The 18,502-nt window shown below is 30.2% G+C and overlaps 1 protein-coding gene across 1 annotated transcript; it reads right to left on the bottom strand.

Moving 5' to 3' along the window:
* Positions 1-1,307: 1,307 nt before the first annotated feature.
* On the bottom strand, positions 1,308-10,403 carry LOC110647885 (transcription initiation factor IIB-2). The gene is made up of 7 exons (XM_021801914.2): positions 9,861-10,403; positions 9,237-9,261; positions 4,147-4,276; positions 3,924-4,054; positions 3,660-3,748; positions 2,347-2,426; positions 1,308-2,086 (listed from the first exon to the last, which is right to left on the bottom strand). Exons 1-7 carry the CDS (start codon positions 10,211-10,213, stop codon positions 1,953-1,955), a joined length of 942 nt encoding a protein of 313 aa, XP_021657606.2. The 5' UTR covers positions 10,214-10,403; the 3' UTR covers positions 1,308-1,952.
* Between the last annotated feature and the right edge of the window lie 8,099 nt (positions 10,404-18,502).

Here is an 18,502-nt window from a genome sequence, read left to right as displayed (position 1 = left end):
AGAGTATACTTATAATTAAGAAGTATAATGTAATTTAATAAATATAATTAAAATTATTAAAAAAGATAGAAAAATAAAATATAATTTTAAGTTGTATTAAGTTTATAATTTTATATATAAAAAATATTATGTTGAAAGTGTATAATAAATTTTAAAAAATCACCGAAAAGCATATATAAAATTAGAATGGAAACTAAAGTATCAAAATAAGTTTCATTCGGTACTTATTTTATAAGTTTGGTACGGTTTGAAACTTTAAGAATTATGCACAACCCTAATTAACATCATATCAAAATCACTTATAAAATTTATTTCTGCTTTATGTTGTCAAATTTTCCTCTATTCAAAAAATTCTTATTTAAATTTAATTTATTATAAATTTAAAATATAAATATAAAATATAAAATCTACATATTTAATGGAGTGGATCCCATCATGTATATTGTGAGTACGTAGTACGTTGAGTTTATGCAAAAAAATCTCATTCCAAAGTATATTCAGGCTGTTTCATTAGGGACAAAATGGTAAGCTCTCAAATCTTAGTAGTATGGGTTCTATTTTTGGGAGCTGATAGTGTGCATGTTGACAAGTTAATAGCCAAGTTTGACAGTTTTTGGAGGATGTTGGTTAAATTTTTTTTTAATTATTTTTATAATTATATTTATATTTTAATTTCAAAGGTTAATTATTAATTTATCCAATCTTAGGTAATAAGTGATAACCTACTAAAATGAAAATATTATTTAAAAAAAAATCATGAAACCTATATAATTGCAAATAAAATATTTTTCCCTAAATTTTTTATCCATGTCTAAATAACAACTTTTTTATTTAAATTCAAAATAGAATTAATTTTTGGGAAAAAAATTAAAATAATAATTTTAATAAAATTATATTAATATTTTTGTTATTAAAAATTTTTCAAAATGGAAGAGTTTTCCTCTTTGCATAGGATTCGAAGGCAGGCCACTTCAATAAGGAAAGTCTACGGCATAATGTCCCCCATCTTCCTTTATTGATGCTTTTGACTGTGATTGTTCAGTTGACAAAAGTTTCCTTATTGTTGTTTTATGCCCCAAAAAAAAACAGGCGGGGATTAATTAAAACAAACTTAAAAATTAGCTTAGATTAAAAGTTCAGGGCCATAATTCAGCTTTCCTCCAAGATTTCGCCTTCCAAAAAGCAACTGGAAGCCCAGCAATCTTTATACAAAAGCTACAGAAATTACTAAAGATCAAGGATTTCAAGATCAAGGATTTCAAGGAGATAAATAAGCAGAGAAATATAGCAGGAAATAGTACACATAGTACCACACAATGATCAACAATTTCAAATTAAATAAAAATTGGTGGCTCACAGAATGGTGACTTAGACACAATATATAAAAACAGGAATGCTAATTGTAACCAACATGACCGTGACCAATAAGAATATTGATCTCCAAGCTTGGGATATTGTTACAATCCCAAATTAACCAAGAATAACCTTGGTGAGAGATTAAAAAGTGCCTAAGCATGCAAGCCAATTTCAAAGGTAAGTTCCACCTAAGTGGCTTATCCTCACATAGTATAACCTTAGCAATTTTATAGTACTCAACAGGTAATATCAGTTGATAGCAGAACTAGCCAAACCCAAAGTAGGCTTCCAAATCCAAATTTCATGTGATGGTTGAGATGATTCCTTAGCCAAATGAAATGATTCAAAAGTGGGCTTTGATTGCATAATACACGTCAATATCCACTGATAAGTTGGATGTTGCTGCTCCTTCAAACATGGGTTAGAATTGAATGGCTGAAATACTTTGTTTTCCCACAGTCCGAACAAAATGTGTAGCTGACTGCCAAAGAAAAATGAAAACAAAAGGCCTTATAAGTTTTCCTAATACATCGATAGAAGGCTCCAAATACCGGTTTTAAACGTCTAAGGATTCCCATTATTGTCTGCTTTATAATTCAAGGACTGCAAAGATTCTTAAGATCCTCTTCTTTGGCAAACCAACTTGGTATTATCTTCAACACGTGAGGATAGAGGTCCTTGTAGGAATTTCTGATTGTTCCTTCAGCAACTCCTGTGGCACCTGAAATATCTGCATCCACAACAGTTCTATCAAATAATACACATTTACCTGGATTCTACTGCCAAAGATAATTCTAAAAAAAATATCATATTGTAAAATTGAGCAGCAGTATGAAATTATCTGTGCTCAAGATTAGTAACAATCATAGACTATCAAATCAAATGATAGAATCTGGTCAGTTAGAAATATCTGATTAAATCCAGCAATTTAGTACGTAAAAATTTAAATGAACCTCTTCTCATTTAAAATAAGGCATAAGATCATCAAACCTTTGAGACTAGGCTTCTTCTCTTCTGAAAGCTGAGTTATGATATAAATGACTGCTGCTGCAATTGATATAGGACTCCTCCTGCAAGCATCATCAGCAAATATAAAAAACATAACCCAAGAAAGCATAAATGCATGTGTGTAAGCATGGATGATCACTTGATCAGACCAGACGTGAACATACTGCATTCCCAGAAAAGGCGACCCTCAAAAGCTTTGTAAACACAGCTTCAACCAATCTCCTTTACTTTTATACTGAAGGAAATTTTATTAGAGAGAAGAATAAAACACATATATATATATATATATATATATATATATATATATATATATATATATATATATATATATATATAAAGATATAACATAAATGATTAAGACAACATATACAGAAACTGTTCCGACAGCATAGAAAAGATTCTGAAATAGGGATGCTTTCTTATCATGTTAACAACACTCCAATAATTGCCCCAAAGCATAAGGGCAAAAGAAGCAAGGAAAATCACCTACCCCCACTGCCCCCTACATGCAAGCTAAAGAAAAACACTGATTTTTAAGAACAATATCTCCTTCACTCATACCCAAGAATAAAACTAAAATTGGCTCCTTGCCATTCCTTCACATAATTGCACGAGCTTGTTCAAATTTGAGGAAATAGACCCCTGAAATCAGGCTATTATCAAAGGATATATTTCTATCAAAGATTTCTTTAAGACAAATTTGGGTTAACTGACTACTGGGCTAGTGAAAAGTAGATGCAACATGGTGAAATTCATCTCTAGACTGGTTTACAGAGAAAAATGAGAACATTGTACAAATGCAGTAGTATAGATTGGTGATACAACCTATCAAAGAAAAAATGTGGCAATGACACGACGTATGTAATTGACTTGATCACGCTCAAAATTGCGGCAGATGTCAGGGATGAAATGGCAATAGAGACAGAAGGAATATTAAGAAAATTCGGGGGCCGTTAAAAGAACAGTTTATAAAACAATCTAAAGCTTGGAGACAATCAATACTGAGCAAACAATAAGCAATGTTCTACGCAAACTACCAACGCTTATCATAAGCCAGAAGTAAAGATTTTTAATTTTTTTTTCTTTAAAATCTGAAACAATTCAATTTATACCATCTTAGCCCCAAGAGTTCGGCCAATTATTTTAAATCATTTATACTTATCCACAAAAAATGGTTCTACAGACTACACATTCATAGTAACAAATGATCTCAGCTTCCTTCACCGAGTAATTATAGCAACAATATCTTTTCATTAATGTAGAGGCTATAGTAACTACTAGAAGATTCTAAGTACCTTATGTCAAACTCTTCCGACTTCTGCACAGCTTCTTGGGCAGCTTTCACTGCTTGATTATTCATACCAAGATTTGAACAAAAACGCCTCTACATATCAAGTTGAGGTTAAAATTAGTGATGGTGATCACAAGTACTGAAAGAACCAATACAAATTCTCCAAAAAATAAGAAACATTGCACATGAATAAACAGCACAAGTAAGTGCACATGAATAAACAGCAAAAGTAAGTGCATTCATGTCCTTCAATAAAAAGAAAACCCACCATAAAATCCCCAGCATGAATAGTTCCCATCTCCACTGACTGACCTGTCTCCAACCCCAGTTGTTTCACTATGTATTCTTTTGCTCGGCCAATTTCCTTCTTTGTAGCTCCATTGGCGACAGAGCAAATTTCTAGTTGAAATCCACAGGTTCAGGGAAGCACAAACACATAGGGAAAGATAAATCAGGAAGCATCCAGATGTTAAAAGGATCTTAGGCTGTACCCTTTACAGTTCGTGGCTTGTCTTCTTGTCGACAAGCAATGTAGAGGCAAGCAGCCAATAAGGCGTCCTGATTTCTTCCTCTACTTGACTTTTGATCTTCCACCCGTTTATAGATCTCATTAGCCCGGTCCTTCAGATCATGACAAATCCACCATTAGAGGTACAAAAGTATCATTACAGGAAATCAATTCTCAAAACCATTTAACAACAAAACTAAATAATATAAACCAAGCAGCAAGGAAGAGATCAAAATTTAAAATTTCAAAAATACTTTTAAGGTTGCAGTCAAACATTGGAATTGGTTGCTGTCCCAAAGTCACAGTATCATAACATATTAATCCACATCAAACTGTATCAGCCAGTGCTACCATTAAGGTTTTCTTTTTTTAATAATCAAAATCACTCAAATTTATATTTTGACATAGACTTAACCAAACATTTTAGATTTAACCAAATCTAAAATAAAATATGGTCTTTTGCTTTCAACTTAAGTTAACGGAACAAAGCGCTAAGCCCCTAATTCCAAACTAGTTGGGTCAGCTAAAAATTTTATTTGGGCCTCACCCTACAGGGGAAAAACCCTCCAAAAATATGCTGTCAGGAACAAGCACAAAGGTTTTCAGTTATAATTGATTAATAATGGGATTGATAATGGTAACACTTCTTATTGTTAGCAACAATGTTTAAAATTGAATTTTCAGTCTAAAATACAGAAATGGAAAAACTCAAATAAAAGTCATAAAATTAATTATTAAATCATATTGTAAGACAATGTTAACTCCACCTAAGTAGTTTGTACTTAGCCGGTCCCAAGTCCGGATAAAGGAGGAGGGTTGCGGTAGGTAACAACCAGCGTAAAAATTTCGTCACACCTCATGATATGGATTCAAATGATATAAATGTTAGGGCGTCCTCTACTTACGACACGCTACATCGGAGCCCGAGTATAGGGAGAAATATGTAAGGGTGTAGGGCATTCACCGAAAACGACGAGCCATGCCGACGCCCGGGTGTAGTGTTAAATGAGCAAGGGTTCCCACATCATGGACGGGTGTGGGTAAAGAAGTTAGTCAATAAGACAGATAGTAGAACAGATAGTGGAACAGAACACAAGATAGGCATAGAGAATAATAGAAGATATCATAGAAGGAGATCAATTAGGAAAGAACAGGATGAGAGGAGAATCAGGGTTGGTCCTTGAAATATTGGATCACTTACAGGAAAATTAATGGAGCTTGTGGATACTTTGGAAAGGAGAATGATGAATATTGTCTGCATTCAGGAGACTAAATGGGTAGAAGAAAAAAGCAAGAAAGTGGATAATTCAGGGTACAAACTATGGTTTACCGAAAAAGAGAGGAACAAGAATAGAGTGGGCATAATCATAGACAGGACATTGAAAGATACTGTAATAGCTGTGAAAAGAGTAAGAGATAAAATTATACTAGTAATGCTAGTACTAGAAGGAGAAACAATAAATGTAATTAGTGTTTATGCTCCACAAATAGGACTAGATAGTGAGAGTAAATAAAGATTTTAGAAAGATATAAATGATCCAATGCAAAGCATACCGAATGAAGAAAATATTTTCATCGGTGGAGATTTGAGTGGACATGTAGGAAGTGATAGGCAAAGTTATGAGAATGTTCATGGAGGTTTTGACTTTGGCAGCCGAAATGAAGAGGGAAAAAGTATCCTGGATTTTGCTATGGCCCACGACCTAATACTAGCAAATATCTACTTTATAAAAAGAGAGTCACATTTAGTGACTTTTAAAAGTGGGCAACATAAAAGCAAAATTGACTTCCTCTTAACCAGGAAAACAAATAGAGCTCTATGCAAGGATTGCAAAGTCATTCCAGGAGAGGCTTTAACAAGTCAACATTAATTAGTGATCTTGGATGTCAAGTTTAGGAACAATTCAAGTAAGATTAAAAGAAATAGTGTAGCTCGAACAAAGTGGTAGGAGTTCAAAGGAGAAAAGCAAGTGAAATTCAAAAATGAGCTTCTCGAGTCCGTAGCATAAAAGTTGGATGCGAAGGCTAATGATATGTGGATAAAGATGGCATCAAAGATTAGAGAAGTAGCTAGAAAAGTACTTGGAGAGTCTAAAAGACATGGACCACCCTCAAAAGAGAGATGGTGGTGGAAAGCGGAAGTACAAAAGGCAGTGAAGAGAAAGAGGAAATGGTATAAGAAATTACCTAAGTGTGATAATAATGAGGCATATGAACAGTACAAGATAGCAAAGAAATAGGCAAAAAAGGCAATTAGTCAAGCAAGAGTGCAGGCCTTTGAAAAGTTATATGAGAAACTTGAAACTAAAGAAGGGGAGAAAGATATTTATAGATTAGCAAGAAGTGTCAAGATCTCAATCAAGTAGGTGCATTAAGGATAAAGAAGGAAAAGTATTGGTGAAAGATGAGGACATTAAAGAAAAATGAAGAAATTATTTTGATGATCTCTTTAACAATAGTTAAAGTGGTAATAGCGTGAATATAGACTACAAAGCAATAGAAAAGAATGTGAAATATACTAGAAGGATTAGATCTTTAGAAGCAAAGGAAGCACTTAAGAGAATGAAAGTGGATAAAGCCTGTGGACACAATGGAATACCAATTGAAGTGTGGAAGTGTTTGAAAGATATGAGAGTGACATGGTTAACTAAATTGTTTAATAAGATTCTAAACTCAAAGAAAATGCCTGATGAATAGAGGATGAGTATTTTAGTACATATTTTTAAAAATAAGGGAGACATACAAAGTTGCTCAAATTATAGAGGAATTAATCTCATGAGCCATACTATGAAGTTGTGGGAGAGACTTGTGGAACATCTACTGCGTCGTAACACTTCTATCTCTCCCAATAAATTTGGCTTCATACCCGGTCGTTCAACTATGTTAGCGATCTTTCTCATTAGAAGCTTGATGGAGAAATATAGAGATGTGAAGAAAAATCTACACATGGTTTTTATCGATTTGGAGAAGGCTGATGATAGTATTCCAAGATATGTCTTATGGAGAGTGTTAGAACAAAAATGGGTATCTATTAGGTACATACAAGTGTTAAAAGATATGTATGAAGGAGCAACTATTATTGTATGCACAGTAGGAGGGGACACAAGAGATTTTCCTATCTCAATTGAATTACACCAAGGTTCAGCTGTAAGCCCTTACCTTTTTACATTAGTTATAGATGAATTAACGAAACATATACAAGAGAGTATCCCTTGGTGCATGATGTTAGCAGATGATATAGTCCTAATAGATGAGATGCGAGCAGGAGTCAATAGAAAGCTTGAACTTTGGAGAAGTACTCTAAAGTCAAAAGGTTTTAAGTTAAGTAGAACGAAGACAGAATACATACATTGCAAGTTCAGTTAAAGCTGAACTGGTGATAGGAAATGAGTTAGTTTGAATGGAGTGGTACTGCCCCAAAGTAATCACTTTAAATATCTCGGCTCAATCTTTCAAATAAAAGGAAGATATGAGGAAGATGTTAGTCATAGGATTAAAGTCGGATGTTTAAAGTGGAGAAGTGCCATGAGAGTTTTATGCAATCGTAAGATTCCCAATAAGTTGAAAGGAAAATTTCACCGTACAGCCATACGACCGGCCATGTTATATGGAAGCGAGTGTTGGGCACTGAAGGAGTCATATGTGTTTAAGATAAGAATTGCAGAGATGAGAATGTTAAGGTGGATGAATGGTCATGCTAGACTAGATAAAATCCGTAATGAGAATATTAGAGAAAAGGTATAAGTAGTGTCAATTGAGAATAAGTTGAGAGAAAGGAGACTGAGGTGATTTGGTCATGTGAAGCGTAAACATATGGATGCTCCAGTTAGACAAATAGAGCACATTAGATTAGAGGATAGAAAAAAAAAATGGGTAGACCTAAACTAACTTGGAAGAGAGTAGTACAACATGACCTAGAAGTATTACACATTTCTGAAGATTTAATCTAAAATCGTTTAGAATGGAGAAAAAGAATTCATATAGCAAACCGCAAATTCTTGGGATAAAGGCTTAGTTGAGTTGAGTAGTTGAGATTGTAAGACAATATTACTTCATCTTTATATTCAAAAATATAAAAGGTAGGGTCTAGCCTCCATAGGACTTCCAAAGAAATCCACTATTATGATTTATGAAAAAGCCTAAGCAAGAGCTACAGCTTTTCAAAGAAAAGTTAAAATTTAAAACTAAAAAACCAAAGAAAAATAAAATGAACAGAAGAAAGAAAAAAAAATGCATAACAAGTAGAAAGAAAAAAAAAATGCATAACAAGTAGACTGCCATCTCTCTATTTCTTTTCCCTCCTCTATAAGGGAAAAGATAGTAAAGCATTTTCATATTTGAGATGGTTTTTTTATGGCAAAATTTAGAAGCCTACTCAATAACCAGTGTCAATTACATAAAATAATTCACCAATTTCCCTTAAAACCAATTTTCTTTCCACTGGAATAAGAGACATTCCCATTTTGTTTTAAAGAGTAGCCTAAGATGTTAACTTGTTACATTCTCTCACAATACCTCAGGATTGTTTCATGTCATCCAGAGGATCAGAATTTTTTTATTACTCTTTCTCTGTTTCAGATAGATCAGCAAAATCTATCTGAAACATTATATTGTGGGATCATCATATCAAATTACCTTTGCACTGGAACTATCACTCCCCATCTCCGTAACAATTGGAAATTGAAAGGTAAAGAAGGATTAAGAGATTACAACTTAATGGTAAATGCTGAGACTAAGCTAGAAGTTAAAGAGTATTATTATACTAGATTTTATCAAAGTCTATTTCAATGAATAAAGGAGTCCTAATGAATGAGGCCTCCCATGTTGGAAGCTCTTGAAAAGAATTACAAATATGCAGCCTTTCTCTTGCATTTGTGAGGAGGCTGCATTTTTAGTTTAAACCACTGTAAACTCATCAAGGATCACCCTCAATGTGTAATACTCCATACATAGTTTCATACTTGTAAACATGAGTAAATGATTAACTCCCATTCAAATGGATGTATATTTGCATTAAAGTTACAGTTAACACAATCAGCAGTAACATAAATATTAAATAGGTGAGTAGCATACCTTTATAGTTGCAACAAGGCCCAACCTGAAACAAAAATTTCTTCACATTAGCAATGATTTTGAAATAGTTCATTTCTTTAAACTAATTACTGCAATCAAATATGATATCACTAATTTATTAAAAGCACAAACTTATAGAAAAAGCCAAGAATTCATGATTCCACCTATTCCTTTAATCCATTTTCTTTTCTTTAAAAAAAAATCACTTTCTCACCATTATTATTCAATCTCGTGAACTAGAGACTTAAGTATCAATCAATAGCATTTACCATTATAAGCAAACAATATCCTACTAAATTCAAGATACAAATGCAATAACAGTAACCCTCTATCGAATTGCCCAGACACAGCATAATTTCACAAATTAAAAACACAAATCTGAGCATTCCATTGATTTATTGTTGCAAACTCAGAAGAACAGAAAGCAGTGCACCAGGCACGGTCATTTAAATTACATTAACTCGCAATACTTAAAACTCAATCAACCCCTTTCCTTCAATAGCTTAACCCACGATCCAAAAACAAACCAATCAAACGCAACACCATAAACTGCGATCCTGCTTAAATAATTAAAATCCGAAAACAAATTCCATTTATTTGAAGAAAAAAATGAAAATTTGATACCTATCAGACATGGTAGCTATAGTTTTAAAAGCCAAAATCAAACCCCGATCCGGATTGGAACCTCTATTCTGCCAGCGACCCAAGGAAGAGGAAAGGAACTCGCCAGAACCGCCGTTTGGCTTAGCTATAACAGTGGAAAGACCACCGTCGGCCAAGAGAGGATTGGTGGGGCCACCGACACGGACGGGATCATTATCGCCGGACTCATTAGCGAAAGTTCTCCACTCGGAGGTCTCATCGATCGAGTGCGATTCGAGCACCAATCCACACTCCGAACACACCGTGTCCCCTGCCGAGTGGTCAAACACCACCTCCGTCTGTCGCTTGCAATCCGAGCAGAACGCGTCCCCCATTGATCAATAATATTAATAATAATAAATTAAATTACGCTTATAATTAAAAAAAAAAAAAAGAAAATATTTTTTCTTTCTTTTCTGCTCTGTTTCGATTTCAATTTTACATATTTTATTAGGTTTTGCTACTGTTAGAGCCGATATTTGGAGGAAGAAGAAGAAAAGATTGAGGAGAGGAGACCGTAGACAAATACAAGGAGAGGGGTTATTTATAGCCAGGGTTAGGAGCTAAGAAATAATCAGGTGTGATGTGGGTTATATTATTATTGTGTAATTCTTGGATCTTTTTCCGTTGATCTGTGGGAGCTAATGGATCCGGCGGTTTTTGGTTGGGTTATGTGCGGTTGGGATTGGGTGTAGGTTAGGAAGCTTCCGTTGAATCGTGGTAGATTCATTTTTGTTGGTCACGAAAATTCGCATTATTGAAGTATTAAAAAATAATATTTTTATAAAAATATAAAATTGTAAATTTTCTTTAAATTAAAGAGAATAAGTTTCTTAAATTATCAGAAAATAATAATGAATAATCTCTTCATAAAAAATATATTTATTTGTTTGTATACGACTTCTTATTAATTTAAAAAAAAATTATTTAATGACTCTTATTTTAAAATAACTTACCACTAAATATAATTATTTTAATATTAATTTTAGTGGTGTTAGAGTGTTTTAGTGTTTAATTTTGGAAAATATATTTTAATTATTCAAAAGCTTTAAATATATACAATTTATTTTATATTATTATTAAAATTATTGTTAAAAAATATATTTTTAAATATATTAATTATATAATATTAAAAAATAATTTAAAATTAAATTTAATAAATTTTAATTATAAAAATATTAAAAAAATAAAATAATTTTTTTAAATTATTTTTTTAACGGCATCGAAAATAATATTTTTTTCTAAAAAATAATTTTGACTCTCCAATTTCATATACGTAAATTAAGTTAAAAAGGTATATATTAAAGTTTAACACTAATTAATAAAAAAAAATACTTTATCACTAAAGTAATTATATTTAGTGGTAAGTTTAACGCTACCAAATTATATAATTATACATATTTTAACAAAGTTTATCAATTCTAGGTTTTTTTTTTTTTTTAATTTCAAATTAGAGCCCACTCAATTTAAAGGTTGAAATATAATTAACTAATCAACATCATTTTAAATGTAAAAGTATATAAATTTTATCATAAGGATTGGATCAAACCCAAATCTTTAAAAAAAAAAACCTAATTTTAATTCTAACCCTATATAAAAGTAAGCCTTTTTTAGAGAGAAATTTAATTTGGTGCATAAGTAAAATAAATATATGTATGAATAGAAAGTTATAAATAAATTAATATTTAATTTGATTTATTAATTTAAAAAAAATTAAATAAGCTAAAGATTATAAATAAAATATTCATTACTTATAACTTATATATTTATTTTAAAATATCTCTTTAACGAATTAAAATATAATATTATCTTAATAATTTTTAAAAATATAATAATGTCATTATTTTAATAATTATAAAACTAATTATATATTTTTTTATTATTTTGATAAATTAAGATATTGTTAAATATGTTTTAACTAAATATTTTTCCTATCTCAAAATTATTTTTAAGGTTAAATTACTATTTAATCATTATGTTTTGAAGAAACTAATTATTTAGTCCTTTCGTTTTAAAAAATACACTATTGATTCTATATATTTTACCTTCGTTAAACTATTTAGTCTCCCTATCAATTTTTCTGTTAGTCAATACTGATCAAACTATTATTTAGTTCTTCTATTTTTGTGAACTACTTAGTTAATCTCTATATTTTGAAAAAACATATTAGTTAATCTCTATAATTGAACTCCATTAACTATTTAGTCTCATAATTATTTTTTATACCTAAATTACCCTAATCCTTTCCACCGTATTTCTCATTTATCCTGTAACACCCTAGTCAAATCCCACATTGGTAAAACACTGAAGAGATGCTGGGTTTATAAGTTGGCGGTTCGTAACCCTTAGTGACGCGTTTTAAAATCGTGAGGGTTTCGGCCCAAAGCGGACAATATCACTAGTGGGCCGGACCATTACATATTCTCCATTATTTTTCTCTTTTCATATTTTTTTCTCTACATCCACACTCTTTTCGCCCTCATTCTCTCTTTGTTTTCATATATTAATAAAAATAGTACAAGTTGCTTATACAAAAAAGTTAATTAGTTTCGTTAAATTTTTAAATTATTAAGAAAAATTATTTTCCAATAGAAAAAAGACAAAATTGATGTCTAAGAAAATGAAAATTTAAAAAAAAAATGCAAACTTAGATTTAGTCTCTACATAGTAAAATTTATATTTTTATCGAAGAATATATTTTTCAAAATATATGGAATAATTAATTAGTTTCAATAAAATAGAGAGACTAAATAATAGTATTTTTTAAAATACAAGAATCAACTAATTAGATTTCTTAAAATAGAAAGATTAAATAATAATTTAATAGCATAAATAACAAAAAATTTAACAAAAAGATTAAATAGCTTAATAGTAAAATATAAAGAATAAACGAAGTATTTTTCAAAATATATAAATTAAACAGTAAATTTCATTAAAATATAAAGACCAAATACTAATTTTTTCTATTTTTAAATAATTTTATCAAATAACTCATTGTTTATTTTTGAATTGACTTATAAATTAAAAAATATATTTTACTAATAAGAATTAATTCAATTGATAAGATCCATTAAACATTTCAATGAGATTGAGAATTCTAATTTTAAGTTAAATTTTCCTGTAATTTTTTTAAAAAATTAATAATATATCCTCACTTCGAATCAAGTAGTCTCTCCTCACTTAAATTTTTTTCATATCTAAGAAAAATAATTTTTAAGTTAAAAGGTCATGGCAAACCCCACACCATTTAACAAACCAGTAATGCATTATCCGTTGTTAAAAAAAAAGGGGGGGGGGGGGGGGGGTAATGGGGGCGATGCCTTTTTTGAAGGGAGTGTTTGGATGTATAGTTAAAAGGTATGTTTATCCACGTAGAAGGTTATCGTTTGTAGTTTGCTAAATGGGTAATGTATCAAAATTGGTGGGCTCATTGGTTTAGGATAAACCCCATAGCAGAATCACCACTTAAACGTGCCTATAAATGGCTTATTCAGTTGTCAGAAGGTGCTAGAGGAAGATCTTGACCAACCTATTTAAAGGGAAAATTACAAAAAATTCTCTTTTAATTTAAGGATTTTATCACTTTTGGTTTAAGTTTTTTTTTTATGACATTTTGTTGCTTTATATTATCGGCCATTAGTATTTTAGTAGTAAATTTTAATAATGGTGTTAATTTTAATCTTCCTCCTCCTTTAAAGAGTTAAAAAAATAGAGATTAAGTCTTCTCGTTTATTTATTTATATTTTATTTATTTCATAAAAAATATTATTTCAAAAAATATTTTTTAATATTTAGAATGCTTAAAAAGTAAATCAATAAAAAAAATATAGACATGAAATAAATATATATTTTTTAAAATTATTTTTAAATAAAATGACTTTCTCTTTTTAAACGAGGGAGTCATTTTTTATTTTCTAAATTTTAATAATATTATTAAAATTATAAAAATATTTATACATACATAATATAAATATATATTATGAATTTAATATTGTGAAAAATTATTTTTATAAAAATTATTTTTTAAATTATATATATTTTTTTGAAAAATAAAGTAAGCCTTAAAAATCATATATTTACCTTTATTATGAGAGAAGAAAAAGGTTATCCCAATAACCCATCAACTTTTATTTAGCTTATTGTGCGCTCGTTAAATAAATAAATAAATGTTAATTTTATTGACATGACACTTGTATAGTGTTTATATTTTTTTTTCGTATTTACCAATATAGTGTTTTCTATTTGCATACAGAAATTAGGTTCTCCCCTCAAGCATTGAAATGATAGTAGGCAGAGTATTCATAAAAATTACTCTACTCAAATCTAAACCTTATTAGTATTCTTAATATTTGAACCCATCCAAACCCAAATACTCTACTTCATTACAAACTGAATTAAATAACTAAATTCATTTAATTTTATATATTTAATTAATAATTTATATAAAAATATTTTTTATTAATAATTTAAATTTTAAAATTTTAATAATTCAATAAAATATTTAAAATCTTTTCATTTAAAATATAATATACAAAAATTTAAAAATATTATTATAAAAAATATATATTTTATATTTAATTAACTATTTATATAAACGGATTCGAATAATGGATATTTAATATGTGAAATCTAAACTTGACCCGAACCTGATATGAGTATTATTCTTCAAACCTATACTTATCTCGAACATGATTATATACTATCCAAATTTATTTTGTTAGAGTTTGCTCAAATTGAGTACATGCAAATACCCTCCCTATTTCCATTCCTACTCAAGCAAAGTCTCTCACATTGATCGAATTTATTTAGAATAAATAATCTTGAAGTACTCTTTTACTAATATATTATTTTTCATTATAAATATTATGATGTGAATTCATATATTAATATTAATTTTCAATTTTTATTTGAAAACTTAAAATTAAACTCAAAAATCCTTTTTCTTCTGCATTAGAGCTCTGACTTCTTAATTTCTTTGACCCCAACCTTTTCTTATCTTTACCCTTCTCTATTAATTCCATCGTTTCCCTTTATTTGCCATTACAGGTTATCAACCTAATTACTTAAATCCCTGACACTTTGTCTTGATTGAGGGAAATGGAGAGAAAATAAAAGAAGTGAAATTTGATTTCATTGAATTTTCTTATTTGGACATTAAATTGAAAAGAGAGATGAGGAGAAAGAGAAAGAAAGAAGAAGAAAATGCATTTCTCTATTGCTTACATTTGACCCAAAAGATATCTCTCCAAATTAAAGAGAAATGAAAGGAATTTTTTTTTTAAGTTACTTATATGCAAATACAAATATTATTTCTCTTACTCAGATTTTTTCACCTTCTAATAATTTATTCAAATATCATAAAGGAAATTAAATTTCTTTCTTTTCTGATCATTTCTTTCGCTCAAATTCTCTCTATTTTTTTTGTGCAATTTAGTAAAAAACAACAGTAAAGTCCTAAATTAAATTAACTCCAATTTTATGTTGGCATCATTTTAGTAAATCAAAAAGGTTAGTAACAAGGCCAAACAGTGAGAGTAATTACTCAATTTAGAGTGCAAATGATGCTAGAGAAGGTGGAGGAGCAGTAATCTAAGTGCCTATTTGGCATTGCATTTGAAGGCTCAAAACTGCTTTTCAGAATAAAAGCATCATTTTAGATGATGTTGAAAAAACAGTTTTAAAAAGTTATTTTATTATTTTATTGTTCTTATGACTAAAACTTATTAAATTTAATTTTAAATTATTTTTAATATTTTCTAATTAAGATATTTAAAAAAAATAATTTTCTCAACAGTAGTTTTAATAATAATACCTAACAAGCCCTAAGGATGCAAAATCCCAAGAAGTTAGTGCCATGAATGTTAATGAGGCTATCCCTTATGGCTGTGAGTTCCACATTTTCAATGCTATTTATCTTTTTGTGAGGCTTCTTGATGATGTAATCAACATGCAAAAATGATAAGAAGTATCGACTTATTGTGACACCCCTTACCCATCTATAATGTAGCCGAGCGAGGCATATCACACCCGGTGCTGGAGCGTCTTAACTTTTCTTATTTCTTTTTCTTAGTATTTACATTTTATTTTATTACTTTAGGGTCAATTTATCAAACAGAGAAACTGACAGAGTTTTTCTTAATTTATGCGTAATTTTGACGATTTCTACCTATTAAAAATCTCAACAATATAATTTTAATAATGTAAATTCTTTCTCATATTCAATTCCAATATTGCATCTTAATATTGCAACTCATAATTTCATACACAAATAAATTCATATTTAAATTTCATGACTAAAAGATGAAAATATCATTAATTACATAATTTACAAATAATTACATGAGTTTATAATTTACATGGCAAACTAAAAGTCTAACTACAAAATATAAAATCACTGATAGGCCTAGTGGGTCCTACCGAAATGCACTACAGATGTAGTAAAACTGGACACAATGCAGATTTGGACTCTGATCTCCAATTTACGGTTTGCTAGGCTCTCACTCTGTATCTCCAGAACCTACGCGTAGCAAAAAGCGACGCGCTAAGCAATATAGCTTAGTGGTGCCAATATAAAATAAAAATAAACTAAATAAATAAATATGAAAAAATTTTTACTGTTATTTCATTCAGACTGAATTTTGGGTAATTATTCGTAATATTCTTAATTTAGTGCTTTTTCTGTTCATTACTTTGTTATAAATTTTTAAGTCTTATTTTGATTGTCCAAGTAACCTATACCAGTTGACTGGACTGGATAAACTGGTAAATTGATACTGGGTATCAAGTACCTCATGCTGTCACACCATCGGTCACATAGTGTCTGCCAAGTGTGCATCAGAACGGCTAACAAGCCATAATAGCAATCGGGCATAAAACTGAGTATGTCAAGTATAACAAAATGGCCAAAAGCCATAATATTACAAAATGGCACTAAATGCCATAAATCACGAAATAGCACGAAGCCATAGGCAGTACTGCAATCGAAATCCTATTGGCATGCCAACCTATCCAAAGCAATCTCACTAGGCATACTATGGCATATTAAATAAGTTAGGTGTTTAGTTCTTTATATTGAATGTTTTGGTGATTACTATTTACATTACTATTCATGCAAAAATATTAACTTTTTCAATAATAATAGGTATGCAAGTTCTAATTACACTATAATATCACATTTTGGATTTTACATTTTTTGGCATTGGTTGCCAATTTCAATTTAAGGCTCATTAGAAGTTATTTCAAATTTTCAGATTTGGTCACATATGTTTACTGTTCCATTGGACCAATCTACAGTAGGATTTTGGCTAAACTCTCTTCATCAAAGTTGTTTCTTAATGTGTCTACTTTAATTCCATTTTTGAATCACTCCATATAGAGTTTTGTAGGTCAAGTTATGACATTTTTATCATAACTGGCCAGATTGGTCTATCCTAGATTTTCTGGGTAAATTTGGTTCTAGTAGTTTTGATAACCTAAATTTAATTAGCAATTTGAATTAGTTAGGGTCAGAATTTGAGTTTCTATTCTTCATGAGAGTTGTTCTACTATGTCTAAACTTTCCATGGGTTTAAGAATCAGGTCATTTGGACCTCTCTACACAAAGTTATGGCTATTTGAACAAATACTGTTCATTTGGTCATTTTCTAGGTCTAGATTTTCGATTACCTGGATTTAGGCAAATTTTAGGTCACTCTAGGTAGGTTTTCTGGTCAGGATCTTTTCATAAAAAATGTGGCATTATATCCATAGTTTCACCTCTAATTAGCCTTACACCAATTGAAGCTACACAAGTCAACTTATTATTACCCAAGCACAATGGACTCAAGTCCAAAATTTCTGGCACCTAGGGCAGCTTGAACATTTTATCATTCAATGTCATAATTCACTCCAAATTTAGGTCAAACTATATCAAATGGTCATTAATTGATCATTAAAACACTAATTCATCATCAATTCCACAAACCCCCAATTTTTGGGTTCAAAACCCTAACCACAAATTTCCAATTTCACATAATACATGCAATTCATATTATACTTCATATATATACTCATAACCAAACTAGAATTCAAGTTTAAGTTGAATTGCACACCCTAATTCTTCTCCCTACCATGGCTGCCGAAAATCAAGGGAGGTCCAAACATGTATATTTTGTTTAAATTTCAACAATTTCTAATTCAATTTAGTGTCCTAACAAGGAATATAAAGAGAGAGAGAAAGGAATTGGCACTAACCTTCTTGAAGCAAGATTCTAGGGTTTCAAATCCTTACTTTCTCTTTGATTCTTGGTAGCCAAACACCTTAGCAAGGTTAGATGATAAATTTTAACGAAGGAAGTTGTGGGTTTTATGGTAATATACAAGGGAAAATCAAGCTCTCATTAACCAAAAATGGAGGAAGGCTCACTAAGGGATTTCGGCCAAGCTTGAAAGAGGTAGAAGATGAGTGAATTTTCTTTTATTTTTATCCCTTTTTATCCTTTCTATGAGTGCTTGTCTAATTTTGATTGGTGGAAAAATTTTAATTGCATCATCCTAGCATAAGGCTTATGTTATAATTGTAATTTTTTTTCATTTCATTTTATTTTCTTTTCTTCTCCTCCCTAATCATTTTTAATTAAATTTTC

The sequence above is a fragment of the Hevea brasiliensis genome, chromosome 5 (genome assembly GCF_030052815.1).
Source record: "Hevea brasiliensis isolate MT/VB/25A 57/8 chromosome 5, ASM3005281v1, whole genome shotgun sequence".
In the NCBI taxonomy this organism is placed as follows: Eukaryota; Viridiplantae; Streptophyta; class Magnoliopsida; order Malpighiales; family Euphorbiaceae; genus Hevea; species Hevea brasiliensis.
Note: the sequence above shows the minus strand (reverse complement) of the source record. Positions and strands in the feature narration are given on the sequence as shown.